This window comes from Rhincodon typus, chromosome 21, assembly GCF_021869965.1.
Source record: "Rhincodon typus isolate 14 chromosome 21, sRhiTyp1.1, whole genome shotgun sequence".
Classification (NCBI taxonomy): domain Eukaryota; kingdom Metazoa; phylum Chordata; class Chondrichthyes; order Orectolobiformes; family Rhincodontidae; genus Rhincodon; species Rhincodon typus.
Genome location: NC_063352.1, coordinates 3834353 through 3852131, shown reverse-complemented (window position 1 = coordinate 3852131; position 17779 = coordinate 3834353). Strand labels below are relative to the sequence as shown.

The following is a 17779-nucleotide window of genomic DNA, read 5'->3' as shown; positions in this document are numbered from 1 at the left end:
TGAACAGAAGAACCAGGAGCAGAAGTAGGTATTCAGCCCCCTATCCTGCTGTGCCATTAGATACAAAAACATAGCTGTTCTCACCTCCCCATTTTCCATAACTCTTCAACTTATTACTAATTAAAAAAGTATCTACCACCTCAAGTTTATTCAACACCTTGGCATCCACCATAATCACAGGTGTGAATTCCATAGGTTAATGACTCAGAAGTAATTTGACCTCATGTTTTATATCTTCTGCCCCTTAGCCTAAAATTATGAACTTGTGTTCTAGATTGTCCCACAATCACCCTCTCTACATCTATTTTGTCAATCCTCTTTAGCATCTTGTATACCGCAATTAGATCGCCTCTCATTCTTCTAAACTCAAGTGTCTTGGCCTAAACTGCTCAAATTCTCTTCATAAGTGAAACCTTTCATCTCTACAATCAATCTACTGAACCGTCTCCAATACAACGACATGCCTCTTCAAGGGGACCAAAACTGTAGACAAAGCTCCATGTGCAGACTCATTAATGCCTCACTGTTGGAAATTCAATTTTCTTCGCTGTGAAGATGATGTGGGGCAGATAAAAAAAATGTTTACCAAAAATTTGCATTTATAGTTTCTCTTTCTGGCTACTGTAATAGTAAAATAATTTATAGATATATTTACAAAAATGGCAAGAAACAAACAGCAACGGTTAGATTTCTAAAATAAACTACACCTTTCATATCATTTTTTAGAACGACTATTCTTTTGTGTCCATGTCCTTTTATCCAGATGACCTGTTCAAAAACAAGGAAAATATTGTAAATTTAAAAACTCCACAATCACTTTAAAAAACAGCTAAAAAGCTCTAAAATACTGGTTGCCATTTCATCCCTTATAATAATCCATTTTCTGGATGTCAAAGTCATGCTCATTCTTCCACATGGGGTCACTCTTACGAAGTGCCAAAACCATCAAATTGACGAGAGTTTTCAGCAACTATCTGCCCAAATTTATCAAACTGAAACGTGCATCTTCAGGGACCAAAGAAATGGATCCTGGACCACTCTGCAAAGTTCAACTTAATAACTGCACAATGCCACTTCAGTGAACAGTGTGGGAGAATATTTTCATTACATTAAATATACTTGATTTGAACTAATGCCAGAGAGATCTTTTTTTAAAAAAAAAATCAAACAAGTTACAGCATCAGACATTCCATAATGGCCTGAAATCTACAGTGATGATAAAGGAATGGCTTCTGCCATACTAGCTCAGATTGACTGGTCATCTCACCAGAGATTTATTAGTCTGACAGTAGTTTGAATTCAGGATCCACTGGTGAGGATCTATGACATGTCAGAAAAATGCAAAAGTATAAAACTACATTCAAATAAATTTTTACACAAAGCAAATATATAACATGAATATTAACATGATCAAACCAAGCTTTCAAAAAAAAGCTACATTAATTGAGAGAATTAAACAGGTCACATTTTCTTCAGACTCTGAGGGGCTGTTCAGTGTATACTAAGTTTTATAAAAATAAAATGGCATATTAATTGTATATACTCGAGCCTTTCCAGCCAATTAAAGCAAGAATGTTGGGTGATTAACTGCAGGTCGCCTCATGGGTTATCTCTGTGCAGAGTCCAACAATCAGCAACAGAGCAATCTGACAGGAACATGGGCTGCAATGACCAAACTTTCAGATTACTACATTTAATGCAAACCAAGGGTACAATTTAACCTTCGTCTAATGTTTTGCTAATTTAGTACATAAAGATTCTCCAGAATAGGCCATTACAAGTGTTAGATGTAAATACACAACAATTGGGACCCAGATGAAGCGTTTAACTGTTAATATTCAGCATTAATCCTGACTGTGGCACACAGATTTCACTCAGTTAAGTACTATTTAGTTTTGAAAGCTGAAGTTGAATATAGTTCATTAGTCTAGCACTTCTATTTTGATTAACTTTCTAGGTCAAATCAGTAGAAGATTCCAAGTGACTAAAGCCAATATAAACATTTTTAAAATTAATTCCCTTCCAAGAGGGTAAGACAATAAGAAAACTATTGATTTGAATGTCAAAACAGGGACGGGGGAATATATTAAGGGAAGAACTTTCAAAAGGCACTGAATTTAAAACTGTAAATGCCTTTGTGCTTTTGGGGTCATTTTACATTAAAACAAACAGTCAATGGGAATTTTGTCACTGCAAATTTGTTCCACACCAGTATGGCAAACCAGACTGGCCCAAGGATACTAAACTGCCATCTGTGGAAAGAACCAAATTATAGAGAAAATATTGCATAAACTTAACAACAAATAACATGTACTGAACAGACAGCTTTACCTGTGGTATAGCAATGAGAAGATCCTCAATACTGGAATACCCATACACTTTTGGCTGCAGTACTTCACCTGTGTACTTGTGATAAGTGGAGGGAAATTCAGTCAGAAAAATCTGCTGGTAGTGGTACGTGTGTAGCAAGGCTCGGACATTCTTGGCAAATTGGTACACTTTTGTCAGTTTCACATATTCTTCTCCAGTGTCATCAGTGAATACCTGCCACAAGTGAACACCCCAAAAAAGGAAGTTTAATAACATCATTCCTCATTTAAATCCTGTCCAAGTTACTACAATACAAAATTAAGAAAACACGGCAACCTACTATAAAGTAAAACACAAAACAAAAAAAAGTGTGAAATTTCTAACACCTGGAGCCTGCAAACATTGGGGCAAATAAACTTTCATTTTTAAATTCGGGCATCACACAACAGGCCTTAAACGGGAGTTGAAATTTATCGTGCTACACAATTTGTAGTAAGTGATGATTTGTTTTATATATTAAGTTAGGATATAGCATGATCCATATAAAACCTTAATGTAACTACTCAAACTGGAAAAACGAGCTCATTTTGAACATCCCCTCCCCTTCAAAACAAAGTATTGTGCAAGTAACCATGGTGTCGTAACTAACAGGATAGTAACAGTACTACCAGGATTTCTCAGACTGATTGCATTAACTAAAATACAAGTGATGTAAAAAACAACAAAACCATGTAGATTAATGGGACGTGTTGAATTACTGATCTGGCGTATCTTGACATTTCAATGTTGGAGGCAGTACCATGATTCATAAAATGCTTTTTGCACTATAAATTGAAACAATGCAATGATTGCAATGTACATTTAATCTGAAGTCCAAGTACAAAAAACTGTATTCCATGTGATTGGGATAGGAAGGCTTTGCTGCATCTGTTACAAGGGCATATATTATGGAAACATGGGATTCTTCCAGGGATTAAGTTTGGTGCTTCAAGGTCAAGTACATTTTGGTATAGACATCAGGAGAGGACATAGTGAAGGTAAAATGTAAGGCAGTGTGGAACACTACAGGGAGGATCCTACCTTGTAATGTAAAACATCCGCATCCAGCAGCCTTAAAGACCTGGACTAAAGACCAAATCAGCTCCCAGCGCAAAAAGACAATTTTTGAATGCTTTAATAAAGTATTAATTAATAAACCAAAACAAGTTGCTAAAGATGGAAGAAATCTCTCCCATACCGTCCGTTTTTAAAGCTCTTTGGCTCCCAACATGTGAAATCAAGTAAAATATCTTCAGATACAAGGAGATTTCTATTAGAAACTTCTATAGCACAAGGTGAAAGAGGACACATGTACTTCAATTCAAGACAAGGAGCAATTGGGAGGTGGGGGTGGCAGGGGTGAAATGAGATTATGTTATGTTATGTGAATGCTCTTAAAAAAAAAAAAAGTCAGAGGCAAACATGCAGCAATTTTCACAGGGGGAGGGATCGATTATACAATCCCAGCAATGAAATACAGCAAACAAACATTTTATTAACCAGCACCTATAGGACCAGAGAGAGTGTGCAGTTGATCAAGAGGTTTGCATAAATCAATGTAAAAACACACATTAAGTAATAGAAACATAATGCAGTGGGCATACACTTTTTTTTTTAAATTTACAGCATAAATCAAATAATAATGCAACATTGCCTCAAATAAAAAAGTTACTGGCTGACAGCCTTCGCACACATCCTGAACTGACTGCTTGGACATTGTGATAATATAGTAAGCATCTGGTATTTTAGTATATAATTTTTGCCAGTTTTATCAAGTGTGCTGGTTAATAAGATACCAGTTAAAACAAAGTTTGCTGTAAAAGCAATTTTCATAAGCTACCATAAACAATAATGCCAGCTAAAAAATTTCAGAATTCGTACCTCAACCAGATAAGGCAAACTCTTCAACAACTCTGTTAAAGACATGAAACCATATTCAGAGGGAACAAGAGGACTTCCATAGGTTGCATCAAAACGCTTTTTAAGATCATCAACTGTGAGGCACGAGACATCATCCAGAGACATCAGCAGCACAAGAAGTTGAGCAGTTACAGTACGAAGGGACTTTCTATTTATCAACTGGAGCTGTTTACCTTTTGGTGTGCTGCAAATCTTGTTGTGGGGTGGAGAAAAAAATGAATGAGACTTAATTTGGAGTTGTCTGAATAAAAAAGTTGCAGTACAGCAGTCAATGCAAAGTAACTATGCAACATACCTTTGCAACATGGCAGAGTTTCTGCATAAGCTCTGCAACAGTATTGACATCATAATCTTGCAGGCGCAGAGTATATCCATATGTATTGTTATATTCCAGAAGGAAATCAGAAAGTGTCATACAATTGTCCTTTTGTGATCTTAGCAATTTAACAAGCTGGGCTGTCAGTGCTTTAATTTGCTCGTTTTCAGTTAAAACAAGGAATTTCTCCTCTCCACATTCCAGGACCTGTAGACAACATCATTTGCAATATAGCTCTATAAACATCTGAAAGTTCACAAAATGTGAGGTGTCTTCTCAAAGAATCATAATGGGTAATAAACTACTCACTACAATCTAATTCTGCCAAAATCAGTATACTAGGTGGAAGTTCTCAAGCACTTCATGTTGGCTAGAGAAAATGACTCCAATATTAACCTAGCTAATTAAACCACCATTTAAAATTAACATTTCCCATTTAACCACTGATTAGTACATCATTTAAAAACTTGAAAATAACATATGTATGTAGTCTCATGACTGTAGATAGAGCATATCTAATTCAACGTGTGATCAAATCAAAACTGAACATTTCAGCATTAAATATAAACGCTTCCAAAAATTAATTGAAGGAAAACATTTTTTGCAATTCACATTTTACTGATTGGTCAAAAATGTGTACTAATTCTAGTTAGTTTACAGTATTACATTTAATCTACTAAATTCTGTACCACCTGCTTAAATTTCAACACCACACATTCCTTTCAGGAATGCTGTGCTCAATAAAGTGACAATACTAAACTTATGGACTAATTTTCTAACACTGGATACCGATAAGTGATAAACCAGAAAGACTAAAATTAAAACTGCTATAAGTCAACCAGCAATGAGGGAGTGTGCGTTTCCAGAAACCATTTGCTTGGATATCTCTTATATTCCTGGCTTCCTGTAGTTAGTCAAATTCACACGGGCTTTCACTCACCTGCAACACATCAGGTATAGCTTCGAACAGTTCCATGAGTTTGTTAAATCCGTAGTAAGTGAGCTTGCATTGACGTCCAAAGTGATGGTGATAAGCAGGTATAAATTTATTGAAGGGCATACGGCAATGAGATTGATGCCGCAATAAATCCACAACCTCTTTAGCAAACTGTTTTGTCCTCTCTATTTCTTCTGGAGTGCGTTCTAGATTAAAATTCAAATAATTTTCAAAGACTGAACACAAGTTGCAATTTTTAAAAGCATATGAAGTTATTCATGTTAAGTTCAGTAGCATATTAAAGCGAAATTACAATTTGAAGATTTATAGGCCAGAACAATTTTAGCAATATTGGTGAATGACCTGAGCTTTACCCCTGGCCAACTGATGAGTGGTTTTTAAAAATTTTTTTTTTTTTTTTTAATATAAAAAGCATACACACAATTGGGAAATAAGGGAATTTCAAAATTTGTTTGACAATGCCATCACTTGGTCTGAGCCACAAACATCTGTTTACATAGATTTCCAATCGCAATGTTTACACAATGCATGTTTGAAACTGTTTGCGCGAATGGTTGCTTAGTTACACTACTACTGGACTAGGAAACCAGTAATTGTACATCGAAAATCTCATCCAAGCCTGTTGCAAACCCACTATAAAACGGACGAGCTTGCTGGATAGTTATAAATCCAAAATAAATTTATGAATTTTCTTCAATAAATGGAAAATGTCACCTCTATCCAATCTGGCCTAGATCAAATGTGACTGATTCATAGCATTAGAGCAACTGGGAATGATGGTAAATCCCAACATTTAGGAAAATCATAATAGCAAGCGTGCATATACACAATGCATAGACTGCTGACAATAGAATCAGAATCCCTACGGTGTGGAAGCAGGCCACTTGGCCCATCAAAAATCACACCAATCCTCTAAAGAGTATCCCACCCAGACCGATATCCCCTACCCTATCCCTGCAGACCTGCATGGTCAATCCATTAGTCTGCACATCCCTAGACACAGTGGGCAATTTAGCATGGCCAATCCACCTTGTCTGCATATCTTTGGACTGTGGGTGGAAACCGGAGCACCTGGAGGAAACCCATTCAGGCACGGAGAATGTGCAGACTCCACAAAGACAGTCGCTCAAATGGTGGAATCAAACCCGGGGTCCCTGGTGCTGAGAGGCAGCAGTGCTAATTACTGAGCCACCATGCTGCCCTTAGGGTAGGTGACATTGTTCATCACGTAAAAAAGGCCATCATCTCTCCCTCTCTCTCATACACACACCCCTGGCCACTGTAAGAAAAATAAGTCTCACAGGAACCAAAAGTGGCCAGAGACTTGCTTCTCAGTGCATTTTGCATGCATGACAAAGCTGGTGCAGCAGCTGAGTTAACAGGAACTTTGGCATAGTTCTTTTATATAAAGAAAATGAATACAACAGATCAATTTAATAAGAAAAAGCACCTCGCTTAGGAATAGAAATCACAGTATCATCATCCTGTTGTGAAACACAAATTGTAGTGTCCGGTATTTCTGAAAGAAGATCCGCCAGTTCACATACACCATAGTCTGTGACATTCCAGTCCTTCGAAAAACACCTAACAGAATTAAGATGCAGAAAAGTGAATCCAAAATGGCTTTGTCATCCAAACTTTCTCACTGTTTCTTGATTAGGCACTATAATTTATGAAAAACCGTATACTCGATTGCTCCAAGTTACTAACTTCTACACACAGAAGTGTTACTTTTCTTTGCTCATTAATGGCATGAGGGTGTCGTTGGCTAGGCAGCATTATTGCCCCTCCCTAATTGCGCAGAGGGCAATTCAGAGTTAATCGCACTGCTGTGGGTCTGGAGTCTCATGTAGGCCAGACCAGGTAAGGATAGCAGTCTCTTTTCCTAAAGGACATTAGTGAACCAGATGGGTTTTTCCGACAACCAACCATGGATTCATGGTCATCATTAGATTCTGAATTCAAATTCCACCATCTGCCATTGCGGGATTCAGACCCAGGTCCCCAGAACGTTACCTGGGTCTCCGGATTAACAGTCCAGCAATAATACCACTAAGCCATTACCTCCCCTTGTAGTGTGGCTCAATACATACAGATATTCAATGGATTTGCTAGTTTCTCTAAAATATCACACATCTCAGGCTAATGTGTCAACATCACAGTGCCATAAGACTCCCTCCTTTTTCACACGCCAAGTTTGTAAACTCAGGTTAATGCCATCCCTACAAATAGCCTCTAACAACTAGATTCATGTTTCAGCTGACCTTCATATAAAGTAAGAGAGGATGCTTATACTCTGGAGATACAGAATTAGTATGCACAGGAAAAGATGACTAATTCCAGCCACCAGTGCTAGTCAACAGGTTTTACATTGACAAGAATTTCAGAGTGGGCCCAGAATACCGACCTGCAAATATGCAGCCTACTCCAAGAGCTGGGAGAATGTCTATAGGAATGACTGATTCGTTACTGTGCAGAGGATTATCCAGCTAAACTGGGGCAGAGAGATGCAGCTAGATGCTGACTCCAGATACCAAGGTAAAAAATATCCATTCCTTAAAGAAACTAAGTTTCAATAACTAAACAGAATTTAAGGATCACACTTACCAATGATATGCTTGTCCGAATTCTCTTATGAAAACCTGTTTACTGGCTTGAGATTTGAGAAGTTTAAGTAGATCTTGGGTAAAACGTTTTACTTGTGCTCGATGCGTTAATGTAAGTAGGCGTTTAGCGCCCAAGCCAAGGATCTATAATAGGGGTAAATCATTCAGATTGCAGTGGTCAACATACAAGAGGACAGACCTGAAAATTCATAACTTTCAATGGCAAGTTATTAGGAGTACGATTCTATGTAGTAAACATATGGGTTTTTAATAAGCTTTTTGTATAAACAAAATGCACAACTTGATCAAAAAACAAGAAGGATTTTTATGATATCGCACTGCAATTACTTTCGTTTAAAATCAGGTGACAATGTACAGACTTAGGAGGGTACAACATATACAGTTTCTTCATTGGTGACATTTTCAAACAAATAACCCAATTATTTGATTGTCAAATATTTTCTTAGAAGATAAGACACAAGTGCCAATAGCAGAGATTTATTTCATCTGACAGTACATTGGTTCAAGCATTTGTGCAAACTCACAGAATCAGTGAGATCTCATGAGGCTATTGATAGTAACAGATCATTACAACATCAGAGCAGTACTTCATGGTAGAAATCAAGGCTAAGAAGAACCATTATAGCAAGCAGTAGTGAAGATGCTATAAAAGCATCAAGACAGGTGAAGCATCAAGACAGGTGAAGCATTGAAACAAAAGCTGCAATAGTTTTCCATGGAAAAGGCCAAACAAGCATCTCAAGGCAGATAGAGGGAGAACAACAATTATGGATTGTGATAGGATTATTTTTTTTTTTTTTTATAAAATGACACAGGATATAAAAGTGTATTGTCAACATAGAATGCAGGAATTCACATCAGATAGAAACCTCAAACCTAATAGAGACGTAGGTCTGGACTAATTTTCTCAACCAAAAAACTTCAAACTGACAATTTCACTTTTGGATACTGGTAACTCTCACCTCGCAAGAAAGATTTAAAATTTCAAGTTGTAAAAAAAAAAGCAACTTCTGCCTATACATATATCTCAGATTCGTTGCAAAGGCAGAAGAAACTAGAACCAGTAATACCCATGTAAAATTTGCAAAAAATTGTAGGGAGGCGGAAAAAGAACTTAAAACACAATTTAGTTGACATTTTCACAACAATACTCATTGGTCATGAAAGCCTAGAACTGTGGTTTATGTTTAAAGCTAATTTCCATTCTATGAAACTCACCTGCAGAACATGAGGCACTGCTTCCAGCAACTCCACTAGTTTGGAAAAGCCATAGTCTGAAACTCTGCATTGCTTCCCAAAATGGTGATGGTAGGTTGGTATAAACTTATTTTGACATATGAAACAGTGAGCCTGGCTCTTTAGGAGATCGATTACTTCTCTACTAAACTGAATAAGCTGAGGATTTCCTACAGGACTTTTACATCGTAGCAACCAGGGATCTATAGAAAAGTATAGAGCGGATTTTCATTTCAAGTTTGCATGTAAGAGACACTGTACCATCAAATCATTACAACTTATGATCAGCTATTCCACAAATAATATTTCAATAAGTTACAAATTTTAAGTTTTACCAGAATCAAGCAATTTTCACAAAACTAGCAGCATATAATCCAGACTTCATTAACAAACTTTTTTCTGAGACACGCTTGATATTCTACATAGACATTTCCCATTCCGGGGGCACGGTTCAGAGAACAATTAAAATGAGAATTTAAACAGCTTCTCTAAAGACAGAGTTCCAAACCAGATAGATGACAAGCTTCAACTAGCCAGATATCTGTGCTATAAGCCCATCCTAAAATAGCAAATAAATTTTGCAGTCGTAAATCAAAAAACATCAAAAACCCTGGTGTCTGAAATTAGGTCATGAGGTCAATGTGGAGCTGATGGCCTAGTAGTATTATTGTTAGACTATTAATCCAGAGAGTCAGCTAATGTTCTGGGGACCTGGATTCAAATTCAGACAAGATTAAATTGAATAAAACAAATCTGGAAGTAAGAGTCTGATGTCCATGAAACAATTTAATTGTTGGAAAAACCGATATGGTCCATTAATGTCATTTATGAAGAAATTTGCCATCCTCAGCTTGTCTGGCCTACATGTGACTCCAGGCCCAAAACACTGTGGGTTTCTCTCAACCACCCTCTGAAGTAGCCTCACATACCACTTAGTTATACTGCAGTGGTTCAAGGCAGCTCACTAGCACCTTCTCAAAGGCAACAAGGGGCAGGCAATAAATACTGGCCAGCTAAAGATGCTTACATTACACAAGTGAAAATAAAGTAATCGACCTGAGCAAAGAGAAAAAATGCATTATCCGTCATGGCATTAAACATAGCTTGATTTTCCAGAGAGAATCTTCAGTTTTTCTAGTGTTCCTTCGATTCTGTATTTTTACAAGAACAGGTGCTCTGGATTAACTGCCTTTTAAAATTGTATATGCCTTTCACAAGGCTCTCTTCCATTTCCCTCAAATTTAGAGCCTGAATGTTTCTTTATTTCCACATCATTCATTTTGCCTAACCGCGAGGGTAAAATTTTACAGAATTTTGCTAGACTATTTTCTTAAGCAGGGGGTAATTGCCTTGTTTTTTTGAAGACTACACTGAATGCAGCATTTAAGCTGCTGACTAGGCCCGAGGTGTTCTACAATTTTGGCACTGCAATCTTACATATTTTTTACTAGAGGATATGGAACCTCAACTTATTCTAAAAAAGATAAAGTTCAGAGAAAGTTCACTAGGATGGCGTCTGGTAAAATGAGCTCTCTGTTGTGCAAAGGCTAACAGGTTGGGACTCTATTCATTGTAGATTCCGGAAAATGAAGGGTGATCTCATTGAGACATATAGGACTCTTAAGGGGCCTGACAGGGTAAATGCCTCGAAGAGTCTCGGACTAGAGGGCATAGTCTCAGATTAAAGTGGTGCCAATTTAAGACCAAGATGAGGAGCAATTTCTTCTGAGGATTCTCTCTTTGAAACTTTTTGCCACAGACAGCTGCAGAGGCAGAGTTCTTGTATGTTTAAAGCTGAGAGATAAGTTATTGATCCTTGGGGCAAGCAAAGGTTATGGGGAAAGGACAGGAAAGCAGGCATGAGGAATGCCAAACTGGCCACAATCCTATTGAATTGGGGGAGCTGGCTCAAGTGGTTGGGCAGCCTACTCCTGTTCTTATTTCTTATGGTGTTACTTAAGAGCCATCTCATTGTTCAGATTTCACATTCAAGTATGCTGGAAAATCAGGATACAGAGCAAATTTGACTGTAATGTGAGGTTGGTGTGCCAAATACAATCAATCAATCACTTTTTTCCTGGAGGTGATACTACCTATAATTATCCACAAAATGAAAAATAGTTCCACGGCAAACAAGCATCACTGTTCTCCCCACAAAAACCTAACCAGAAAAAAAGTTTGTAGACTGACTGCAATGAGGATTAACATGTTCAGTGTGTTCTTAAAAATAGGCAGAACTCAAAAATAACCATATACTAAATGCCTGAGTGTTTATGCACCACTAACATTGCTATATTTACATTTACATGTAATGCTTCAACTCAGCCTGTGTCCTAGGACACTGCAACAGCACCATTTGCAGACAGATGCAATTACAAAGCAGCACCTTGCCTAGTTTGATTAAAAGCTGAGGCCTGAAGCATTGAAAAGATAAAATGCATGATAAAAATAAGCACTGAATTATACATATTTGACCAATTACTCTCCATGCTCCAACTTAGCCTTATCTAAAAGGCCTTTTAAGACTTTCAACTTCCTGTGTGGAACGCCATAGCAGAATTACTAGCTGTTAAACAATGTTATTAAAATGAATCTTAAGCATAAGAGAACAAACGGCTCTACAGCCCTTAAAAGCTCTCACTAGGCTAAAATTAACTTTATAGTTCAAATAAAGTCAGAATAACCATAGCAATTACATTCATTCTTAAATATTACAGTATGCATGCACTGTTTGAATGAGGAACTTGTCAACTTACCCACATTAGGTGGTGGAGGCTTGTTCTGCACCCATTTCACAACTTTAATGCCATCCTGTGCAGTGACAATGTTAACACCAGGGACACAGGTTATGAGGTGCTCCAAAGGAACACCACCTTGCCCCTCCTCCACTATCTTCAATACAGTAAATTCTGCAGCATAACAGTCCAGAAAGCTATAAGATAAAAAAGTGTTTATATAGTCCAATGAAAATCAAAAATAAATCTAAACTCTAACTGGATAAATAAAACTCTGCTCATTTACATACATCAAGGAGGCCCAAAACGTTCATATGAAAACCAAAATTAAGTATGTTTAAGGCTTAGGTTAATGTGACCTGAGGGAGAAGTTATTACAATGACTTCGTTTCAATATTACTGCAAAAACTCTATGGATGTATTTTCTATTATAAATCAAGCCTGTACAATCTCAGACTAGTCTTGATCACTAAAAAGGTAAAAGTGGAATTTGAATTTCCCTCTTTACCTGGGCTCTCAGTCCAATTTTTCAGTTTTCCTTGGCTATTATATGAATTACACAGGGTCTGAACATACTGTAAGCTAAAAGGGTCTGCCATGAAGCAGTGAAACTCAGTGGGCTTCCAGAATCACAGTTATTACCAGGTATTTCATTAGGACATTACACCAATTATGACTAGACACATATAGATCCATCAGGAGGGCCTTGTAACAGTGGGTAGCATCCCCAATCTTCAGCAAGAAGCTCAGTATTCAGTTCCTAAGCCAAAAACTTGCTGGCAATGGAACACGTATTCTCACCAATCAGACCACTAATCAGGCAGAAAAATTTTACTGGTTGCCCGATGGCAGACGTTAAACATAGAAGGCTTTCTGGTCAGTCACCCTTTCAGAAAGCATATATCTGTAGTACTTTGACCATAAAAAAGTTACCCAATCCAATGGAAGCCCACAGCTGAGAAATGAAGGCATATAGATCCAAAGAGTCATCATTTTGGGCTCAATAAATTAATTAAAATTAAATCAGTTTTTCTCTTTACTGCCAGACTGGCTTTTCTGGCACTTTTTATTTCTGATCCCCAGCATCCATGGTGCTGTGTTTTTATTTGTCACTGCTACTTAAAAACGGTATTGCAGTTGTAACCGGTATTAGGTTATTGGTACAACTCCAATAAGTCACATTTAGTTACTGGTGGAATCAAAGTTGTTAACACCTCTGGGTTTAGCCAAGATAATTGTTCCTCAATAAATCAAGTTTCCATTCTTTCCCCCAATCCAGAACTTCTTATACAAAGTCCTGGTCGACAATCACAAGCAAAAATATTCAACATAATGGTAAGTCTAAGATTTCTGTGACTAACGCAACATTTGCAGACATAGTCAGCCTACAGAAATGCCTTTACAGTTGGCAACTCTTGTACTTGGATGGACTGGATTTTACTAGCTCACATCAAGTAGCCTTTTCAGCGCACTCCCTCAACCAAAAAGGATTGATTGTCGCAAAATAAATCTGCCAAAACAAATACATTCGTGGACATTTTTGAAACTGTGGGCAATATCAAGTAGGTGTTCACTTTGGCCTTTGGCTTTTTGTACAGAAGTCAATTAGCATACAAGTTTTAAAGAGCTAATGCATGTCATGAGGCCAGACTGAAATTTTGGAAACATCCTTCTCTCCAATCCAAACACTTTGTGCAAACGGAATATAGTACTCACCTAAGCAGGGGCACAGTACCCTCATGGGTATGTAACAGGCTATGTACCTGTGGCGCAAATGTTTTCAGGGACAATATTATAAATGGTATTTTGTAAGAATCAGGATCAAATTCATTTTCACTGTAAATGAAAAAAAGAAACAATGTTATCCTAGGGCACGCATTTATATTCATTTATTTCAAAAAAAAAATTTGCCATAATTCACAGTAGCAGAATACTACAAAAAACTGCCTTCAGGATGTGCAAAAATGTGCGCAAGACAAACACTTAAACATTTGGTCTCATAACATCTCCATTACTTTTGGAGTACAATGTCTTAAATAACATAGTACAGATAATAAGAGGAAGATTTTCAACATTCCATTTAAGAGTAAACATTTGTTGATAGAACATGAAAATGTGAATCTTACTTATAGACATTATTGGAGCAGTGCTGTTTGCAGATTGGCTCGTGGTATTCCAGTTCCTCAAATATAACTGGGCTGCAGTTGGATGATGAACCATCATATGATAATACAGAGCCCATTGGGCTCTGCCGAGTCTGACTGCTGGGCAGGAGACAAACCATTCTTCCATTCACTTGGTCACGGATAGCCACTGTGTCTGTTAACTTGTATAAATCCGACACAAACAATTTGTGTCCAAATCTAGAGGTCGGTAGATTCAAGTTACTTCAACAGGCATAGCATTTTCTGAAGCATGTTAGATCAATTTCAGTGCCACAAGGGATTACGTATAAACAAAATTAGCTTGATATTTGGAATATCAATACTGAATTAGACAAAATACTAATAACGAAAGAAACCAAAAAACTTTCTAATTTGCCAAACAATTTAATACATTTCAAAGTCTTGATGAAATGTAAAATTGTCAGGGCAAAGTTTGAACCAATTCCCAACTTCCAAACAAATATATTTTTGAAGACTTCATCCAAGTGCGATTCATCCATACACTCAAAACTGAAGAGGTGCAAACATTCTTAACAGTATAACACTAGTGTTTGAATTCTGTAGCTATTTAACTGAACTGAAACAATGGAACAGTTAAAAATGAGGTAAAATGAAATTTAATTCTTTCACGCAACAGAAGAAATCCACAAAAGGATAAAAGGGGCACCTCCTCAATCAATATAGGGATACAAGTCTCAACTTTTAAATTTATTCCCATATCACTGATTTCTCAAATCAAAAGAGGTGAACACGGTAAACTAAATCATTGTGTCAATAAGCTGAATGCTCTAACAGTTCAGATGTGTAATGAAAATACATACCTTTTTTCATAAATCTCTGTGAACTTGAACAGTGGCAAGCAACAGGCAGGGGCATCCTGCAGAATGGATATGGTTTCAGAGCTGTAATCAAAAAGCAAACATGATCAGTACAAGATATCAAGTTAGGACATTACACAAGTCATTATCAAGTACTTTGGCAAGATTTTGTTTTGACTATTTGGTCACCAAAAGCAATCCAAGTACAGATTGAGGTTTTTGTTAGAGTTTTTTCCTTAAAAGATGAAATAAAAATTAGTCGTATTTGCTGATTTTTAAAGTGTGGACTGTTGTTGCAGTAGACTGCAATGCTTCCTTTTGTTAAGGCAGATCAATACTGCAAAGAAAAAGGGAATGGCTTTCAATCACCTGAGAAATCAGAGCATGCAGATGTAACCATGACAGAGTCCCATAGAAAGTGGGTGAGTGTTAATCAAGGTGAAGAATGAACAATTTTGATTGGATTGTTTAGTGGTCATTTGTGCTGTTTACATGTTAAGATCTACTTTAACTCCTCAAAAATATCCTCAGTTTTAAGGCAAGCTTGTATACTTAGCAGATTTGTATCTGATTAACAGCAATGGGTTCAGGCCCAAAAGAATTTTTATAGTTATTCATTCAGCAGATTTGGGCCAGCATTTATTGCAAATCTCTAATTGCCCTTGAGAAATGGTAAATTAGGATAAGTTTAAAAAGTAGTTTGCAAAATTAAAACAGATTGAAAGTTGACAAATTCATGAGGATCCAATTACCTTAACCATGCAGTATTAACAAGAGATGGCTGCAAAATCAGTAGCTCCACGGGTGACAGCATTTTAAAATTTTACTCATTCCACAGGTGGATGGCTCCAAACTTAACTCCACTACTTAAGGAAAGGAAAGAAAATGGGGAGCCACAGATTCTTTAGCCATACATCACAAGTAGACAAAATAATAGAATCTATTGTAAAGGATGTGATGATAAAAACCAAAAGAACTTCTGATGCTGTAAATCAGAAATAAAAACAGAAGTGCCAGAAAAGCCCAGCAGCATCTGTGAAGAGAAATCAGAGTTAACGTTTCGGGTGTGGTGACCCTTCCTGTTCTGAGGAAGGGCCACTGGGCCTGAAACGTTAACTCTGATTTCTCTTCACAGATGCTGCCAGACCTGCTGAGCTTTTCCAGCAACTTCTGTTTTTGTAAAGGATGTGATTACTGGATATGTAGACAATAATTGCCTAAAATGGAACAAAGTCAACATGGATTTATGAATGGGGGAAAATCATGTTTGACAAACTTGATAGAGTTGTGTGAGGATCTTATTGACAGAGTTAGTATGGAAGAACCAGATGTAGCGCATTTGGAATTGCTAAAAAGGTTATCAAACTCTTGCTCAGGAGGTGGTTAGTAAACAAAATTAAAGCACACGGTAACATACTTGTGTGGATTGCAGATTGGTTAACAGGCAGAAAGCAGAAATAAATGAATCACTCTCAGGCTAACAGGCTGTGACCAGTAGGTTACTATAAGGATCAGCACTTGCGCTCTGACAGTTCACAATCTATCAATTAGGATATGGGGATCAATTGTAACGTGTACAAGTTTGCAGATGATGCAACACTTGGTAAAAACATGAGCTGTGAGGAGGATGTAGAGGAGCTTTAAGGGGACTTCAGCAGATTGAGCGAGCTAGCAAAAAGCACTGTAGTTAGAATGTAATGCGGCTAGTGACAGATCATCCAGTTTGGTAGAAGGAATGAGGTGCAGAGTATTTCTGGAATAGAGTGGGACTGGCAAGTGCTCATGTCCAAAGGGATATGGTATGATATAGGTGTCCTTGTTCACAAGAGTCACTGAAAGCTAGTATGCACGTGCAGCAAGTGATTCAGAAAGCAGACAGTTTTTTTTTTGGCTCCTCTACTCCAATCTTCTTGCAAAGTCTTGCTTCAAATGTATAGAACAATGCCGAAACTGTATCTGGATATTGTGGTTCTGCATTTCTTCCCTTAAAAAGGATTTACTTGCTCTCAAGGCAGTGCAGAGGTTCACCAAACTGATTCCTGGGATGGTGGGGCTGTCCTATGGAGGAGATTAGGCCTGTATTCGAGTTTAAATGAAGAGTTCAGGAGCAGAGTCTCAGACCAAGTGGGAAGTCACTTAGGACTTCTTCAGAGGATTGAGCCTTTCAGTTTTAGCTTTGAGGTGGAGAACTGCAATTAAGTGAATTCAAACAAGAGATTCGTAATTAAAAGTCTATGAATCAAAGGAATATGGGGGACAGCCCCCAGGATATGGCATTGCAGTAGATGACCTACCGATGAACTAGAATGGAAGAGCATGCTTGATGAATTAATGACCTACTCCTGCTCTGATATTCCTGCCTCAGCTTTGCTCAAAGTTGTTTTCTAATCTCCAATTATAAATGAAGTTTTAAACTGTGTTGGTAATTAGCTCTTTCCTCTAATCAGTAGCAACTTGGAGATTAAAAAACTATTTTACTACTGTAACCATCATTTCACATGTAGTATCAAACAGCATACCACTTGACATATAATGACCATCAAAACCCACAAGCTAGTTGTCATTATCCGTGTTACAGCTTGCTTACCAACTCCACAATGATCTATACAAGCCATCTGCTGTCACCCCAAATTGGAGCAAATTCTACAGCAAGCA

At 37.4% G+C, this 17779-nt stretch overlaps 1 protein-coding gene across 5 annotated transcripts in view; it reads right to left on the bottom strand.

Moving 5' to 3' along the window:
* The window catches only part of LOC109920768 (meiosis regulator and mRNA stability factor 1), a 42775-nt gene that overhangs the window by 5602 nt on the left and 19394 nt on the right, over positions 1-17779 (bottom strand). For 4 of the 5 annotated variants that reach the window (XM_048609896.1, XM_048609898.1, XM_048609897.1 and 1 more), the window contains exons 12-23: positions 15128-15208; positions 14268-14504; positions 13858-13977; positions 12163-12338; positions 9389-9609; positions 8151-8293; positions 6994-7127; positions 5526-5728; positions 4565-4792; positions 4231-4461; positions 2332-2544; positions 708-768 (exon numbers count right to left, since the gene is read on the bottom strand). In XM_048609896.1, coding sequence (XP_048465853.1) covers positions 708-768; positions 2332-2544; positions 4231-4461; positions 4565-4792; positions 5526-5728; positions 6994-7127; positions 8151-8293; positions 9389-9609; positions 12163-12338; positions 13858-13977; positions 14268-14504; positions 15128-15208 — 2048 coding nt within the window. The remainder of the gene's footprint in view (positions 1-707; positions 769-2331; positions 2545-4230; positions 4462-4564; positions 4793-5525; positions 5729-6993; positions 7128-8150; positions 8294-9388; positions 9610-12162; positions 12339-13857; positions 13978-14267; positions 14505-15127; positions 15209-17779) is intronic. The other variant, XM_048609901.1, reaches the window with a different exon arrangement.